This window comes from Netta rufina, assembly GCF_964035555.1.
Source record: "Netta rufina genome assembly, chromosome: 22".
Taxonomy (NCBI): Eukaryota; Metazoa; Chordata; class Aves; order Anseriformes; family Anatidae; genus Netta; species Netta rufina.
In genome coordinates, this window is record NC_140146.1 from 486241 (window position 1) to 492240 (window position 6000).

The following is a 6000-nucleotide window of genomic DNA, read 5'->3' on the forward strand; positions in this document are numbered from 1 at the left end:
ATCCAGGTTTTAGTATTTACTTAACCGATCATAATTTTCAGGATGATTCGGGTCTTAGTGGGGGTTGGTCAGGGGAATGCAATTGTCCACAGTTCCCTGAACGGTCCCATCAGCAATCCGAGCTCGCACATGAACTCAGGTTGTTTTAAGAGTTGACTGCTTTTCTGTTTCTGTGACAACTCTCTCGGACCGGACCGATCATGGTCCCTTTGCCCTAAAGGGCTAACACCCATGATTTTAAGATCTCTGCCTCGGGCAGAGGCACAACTATTAACATTCCTACATCCTCTTTCCCTGCTCATTCAACTTCAAACACCTTTAACACTTTCAACAACCCTTTTAACACTTCCTTTATCTTTCTCCCGCCTGTACTTCTCTAATGCCAACATCAAAGGTTCAGTCAGGGGCCAACTTAATTCCGTACCTTTTCCCACCAAGATGCTGAAACATCAGTATACAACATTTCATCCTGTTCTGCTTCTCAAAAAACAACATTAACTGTAGCAAAATATTAGAGTTTAAAGTTCCATTTAGGGGCCACTTTTCTCCACATTCCAGCTTATAAAGCCGCCACCACTGATTACGATATTTTATCAATGTTTTCCTGTTCACACTTCCACCGGCAGATCCTCCAATATCCTTCCAGTGACTTAAAACACATCCTAACACCCTTTTCTGTTGCAGGAAGCACGGCCGAAAGCACGACAGACACACAGTAGAGTCAGATCATGCTCCATTTTATTGCCCGAATAGCCTAACTTTTATAGAGAACTTAACAGGGGTGGACAGTGTTTCACACAAGATTATTGGTCAAAAGCACTCAGACAAACAGCTACAAGAAAACAACCCCACCTGCAAGAAAACAACCCCCTTGTGATTAGCAGTCACATAGACCTTGTCCTTGAGGCCAGCTACTGGTAACAATATTTTCCTGAATTCCTCAATTGGGCGATGTGGGAACACTGTCATGGGAACTTCTCATAGTTGCCCTGGTAGCTTGGTTTGCTCAGCTACAGCAAGCCATGGGATTTTTGCTGTTTCAAGAAATCCCTCAACAATTCCCCCTTCTTCTTTTGAGCAAACCAAGCCTGACACAGCAGTTTTACAAGTAACTTTTTAGCTATACTTACAACACACAACGATGATTACCACCACCATAAACCAAATCCTTAATCCCCTTGTGATTAAACCCAGCAACCATCTACACTTTGTTTCAAACAAGTCAGTGAACCATTGATTGAAAGGATTGATACCATGTTGAATCTTTCTCATGTGCTCTTTCAGGAAAGTAATGGATTTGTGAATTGACTCATTATGATCAAAAAGGTTTAAACAGTGCATTCCCTTAAAGTCCTCACACCCATGCCTTTGAGCCAAAAGCAAGTAGTCAATAGCAGCTTGATCCTGTAAGAGCACATGTCGCAGACTATTTTGATCTGGTAACATCTCCTCAAGTTATCTCTGTCGTGGCATAGGCTTGCTTCTCGGCCCAGCATACCAATTTTTCTAAGTTGCTACGTGCAGCCGCAGATGCCACTCCAGGCACTAAAATTGCCAATGCTGCAACCCCACACAGTTCAACATTATCATTGCAATCCGGTGCAAGCAATGCCCATTTATGTCTGGTGGTCTCACGCAACTGTAACAAGCTAGGAGCAAATACAATGAGTTTATCTAAGTAACATGGACATCTGATAGCATTTGCAGCAATACTTTGCCAGGCCCCATCCCCACAAATCAGAGAAACATCAGGAGGTAAGGCCAAAGCTGTACAATTGTTCCAAACACTGTAGTTGTTACCCCTTGTCTCCGTGCCATAAGCCCCTAAACCCTGCTTAGCAGTGTCATTGTAAACACGGGTGTTATTTGTATTTCTGTACCCGTATGGCCCTTTCCAGGTTCCTGTAGCAGGATCCATCTGATAACCACGGCTACATTCACATTTGTAGCCACCTTTCAGGTTGATACAGATTTGACTACAGCTACCAGGGTTTTGGCATTCATCGATATCTCCACAGTTTCTCTTGTCTACAAACTCAAACCCAGCTGGACAGTCACATTCATTTATGGGCTCATCACCCCAGTCCTTGCAGTCTCTCTGCTGGTTACACACTTTATTGATATCTATGCATTCTCCACTTCTGCACTTGAATTTGCCAGGTCCAGAGCACTGAATAACATGGTTACAGTTTGCTGCATCAGTGCCATCCAGACAGTCTCTCACACCACTGCACTGCCTACTCCCATGGACACAGTTCCCATCTTCACATCTGAACTGGTCTGGCCTGCAGGTCCGAGAAGGGCAGTTAATTTCATCACTTCCATCCTTGCAATCAGGATCTCCATCACATCGCCACTTCTTGTGGATACATTCACCTGAGCTGCACTGCACCTCACTCGTAGCACACTTCACTGGAGGTGCAGGCTGGCGGCCACACTGCTCCAAAGATTCATCCGAGTGGTTGGAGCAGTCAGCATCATCATCACACACCCAGCTGATAGGGATGCAGGTAGAACTCTTGCACTGAAACTCATGAACACCACAGGTAGGAGGTGCACACTCCAACTCATCGCTACCATCACTGCAGTCATCTTGAACATTGCAGACAAAGCTTTTGGAGATACATTGCCCACTACTGCATGTGAATTCTGCTGCACTACAAGTCACAATGCCACAATTCTCTTCATCTTCTCCACTGTCACAATCCTTTTCACCATCACATTTCCAGGACACTGGGATACACTGGGTTGACTGAGGACCACAGCTGATTTCATTTACCCGGCATGCTCTCATATGACACAGCTCAGCACTCTCATCAGACCCATTTTCACAGTCCGGATCCCCATCACACTGCCATCTATTTGGCACACACTGACCACTGTTGCACACAAAGTCAGATTCAGCACACATCTTCACACAAGCACTCTCATCACTGCCATCTGAGCAATCTTCACATTTTGCTCTAGCACCGTCGGCAGCAGTGCACAGGCAGGCGAGGGCGAGCAGCAGGCAGAGTGCCCCGCAGCGCGGCAGCACCCACCGCCGCCCTGCACCTGTGTCACTTATACTACTCCTATTACCCGTGCTGTTAGTGTCAGTGGCATCCTCCTGGCACCGTTTCCGTCTTTGTCGCCCCTTACTCTCCCCCTTTTCTTTTTGCCACTGACCATTCACCACAAATGGATGAGACACATGATTACTAGTTAGGAAAGAGAGTGTAACGTCTGCTATACGGCTGCAGGCCGTGCCAGCTGCAACCCTAGAAGCTGTTTGTGAACGAGCCTGCCGGTGGTCATTTGGCAGTGTAATCTGCGTCTCTGCACTCCTGCCCCGCAATAGAGCTAAATTGTCACTAGTAATCTGTAGAATGTGGCAACCCCACGGAATCTTATCCAGAAACATAGTTATAACACCGATCTGGGGACGAATAGTCTTTTTTTGCATTGCAAGATAACTTCTTATAAAAAGAATGCCAGAGAGAAGCAGCACAGCCGCTGCTGCCGCTGTCTCCATGGTTACGTCAGACAGGCTGCAGGGTCCTGATCTCCGCCCCTCTGCTCTGTGCCGACTGGCCACACGGTGAGGGTCGGCCGCCATTGTCCACTGACGCCTCTTATCGCCCGTAGCAACTCGACTCCGGACGGCCTGCGCCGCAGTGTGATCACGTCAATTTCCCGCGGCCCTCCGCAAATTCCACGTCCCGCCGCAACTCTAATTCCCGCGGCCCTCCGCAAATTCCACGTCCCGCCGCAACTCCGTTTCCCGCGGCCCTCCGCAAATTCCACGTCCCGCCGCAACTCCGTTTCCCGCGGCCCTCCGCAAATTCCACGTCCCGCCGCAACTGTAATTCCCGCGGCCCTCCGCAAATTCCACGTCCCGCCGCAACTCTAATTCCCGCGGCCCTCCGCAAATTCCACGTCCCGCCGCAACTGTAATTCCCGCGGCCCTCCGCAAATTCCACGTCCCGCCGCAACTCCGTTTCCCGCGGCCCTCCGCAAATTCCACGTCCCGCCGCAACTGTAATTCCCGCGGCCCTCCGCAAATTCCACGTCCCGCCGCAACTCTAATTCCCGCGGCCCTCCGCAAATTCCACGTCCCGCCGCAACTCCGTTTCCCGCGGCCCTCCGCAAATTCCACGTCCCGCCGCAACTCCGTTTGCCGCGGCCCTCCGCAAATTCCACGTCCCGCCGCAACTCCGTTTCCCGCGGTTTTCCGCGTGTCTCAGCGGGAATACCACGCCTCACCGTGAGTCCTGTGTACCGTGTTTCTGGGCCGGTGTCCGGTCCGCTCAAGCGCCGGTCGGATGGGCGCTCCGAAGTCCCGACGGCGCGGCGAGGTCGCGGCGCCGCTGGTCCCGGCGCCGCTGGTCTCCTGGTCTACCTGCGTTCGGATGTGCCGGCGCCGCTGGTGTCCCGCTGCGCTGCGATGTTTGTCCCGGCGAAGCTGCGATGTTCCGTTCGGGTCCTGTTCAGGTCTCAGCCTGTTCGGGCGCCATATGTTGCAGGAAGCACGGCCGAAAGCACGACAGACACACAGTAGAGTCAGATCATGCTCCATTTTATTGCCCGAATAGCCTAACTTTTATAGAGAACTTAACAGGGGTGGACAGTGTTTCACACAAGATTATTGGTCAAAAGCACTCAGACAAACAGCTACAAGAAAACAACCCCACCTGCAAGAAAACAACCCCCTTGTGATTAGCAGTCACATAGACCTTGTCCTTGAGGCCAGCTACTGGTAACAATATTTTCCTGAATTCCTCAATTGGGCGATGTGGGAACACTGTCATGGGAACTTCTCATAGTTGCCCTGGTAGCTTGGTTTGCTCAGCTACAGCAAGCCATGGGATTTTTGCTGTTTCAAGAAATCCCTCAACACTTTTCTTTAAAATTTCACTGCTTGTTTGCCCCCCCAGTTTCCAGTTTACACTTTCAGAATACACATGTTACTTACAAAAGCGTATCACAAAACGTATCACTCACAAAAATACGGGCACGCAATATCTTTCAGTAGCGATGCCACAAAACTACTATTACCAGCAATATTGCCAAAATCACAGTAACAATAGTCAGAGTCAAATTCCACATGCGATAAGTCAGAAAACCGAACTGTGTAACACCGTAACGATATCTTTCTTATAACAATGCCACGAACCTACTATTACCACCAGGAAAACAGCCAAAATTGCAGTAACAATAACCAGAGTTAAATACCATACCCCATGAGTCAGAAAACCGAAATAGACAACACAATTCCAGATGGACCTTAAAGCGAGCTCCTTCCTTAAGGTCCCCAAACACGTACTTATGGTGCTAACCACAAAGTATATACCAAACACTGCCTCGCAGAAGATCACCTTCTGACTTACAGACAGTTCCAGATGACCGGTCTACCAGAAAACCAAACCAGAATAAAGAATATACTCACTTACAATGATGGGGTCCTTGTCTGCCTCCGCAGTGATCCGGTGAGTCGAGGAGTCCCTCCGGGAAATCCCGGGGGTACCCTAGGGAGTCCTGTTCCCAGCAGGTCCTGCAGTCCGGCAGAGAGGTTGTCCCATCTGGGTCGCCAAATTGATTCAAAGATCGAAGCCGAAATTCCTTTAAGTGGTATATTCTTTATTGCAGCGCTGGATGCACGGGGGATCTCTCCACCTATCGTGCATACCCAAAGCAGAAAGCAGTCTTGAATTTATACAATCAATCTATCAATATTCTACAAGCACCTATACATATGCATTACCTATCCCCGCCTTCCCTCGCTTCTCATGCTAATTAGCCTTTTGGCACCTTGCGCCTGCGCACAGCCTTCCAAGAATTGTGGGCAGGGGTCTTTGGGACGTGGGCAGGGGTCTTTGGGAGGAAGACCCTGAGTCTTCCTCACAGTGTACTTTTCACCTTGGTCAGGAATCTGCTGAATTGGCATGTTTCTTAATTGCAAGAGCTGGTTGTTGCTAATTCTCCCGTTTGTTGTATCTTTATAATGAATTCCAATGTCCA

At 49.1% G+C, this 6000-nt stretch overlaps 1 protein-coding gene across 1 annotated transcript in view; it reads right to left on the reverse strand.

Annotated features, from left to right (window-relative positions):
• LOC311217847 (very low-density lipoprotein receptor-like) overlaps positions 1 to 3598 on the reverse strand; it is a gene marked incomplete at both ends in the record, with an annotated part of 181448 nt that extends 177850 nt beyond the window's left edge. Inside the window, 2 exons of the mRNA XM_084300202.1 lie at positions 1881 to 3109; positions 3578 to 3598. Of these exons, the coding sequence (XP_084156328.1) occupies positions 1881 to 3109; positions 3578 to 3598 (1250 nt within the window). The remainder of the gene's footprint in view (positions 1 to 1880; positions 3110 to 3577) is intronic.
• Positions 3599 to 6000: the final 2402 nt, after the last annotated feature.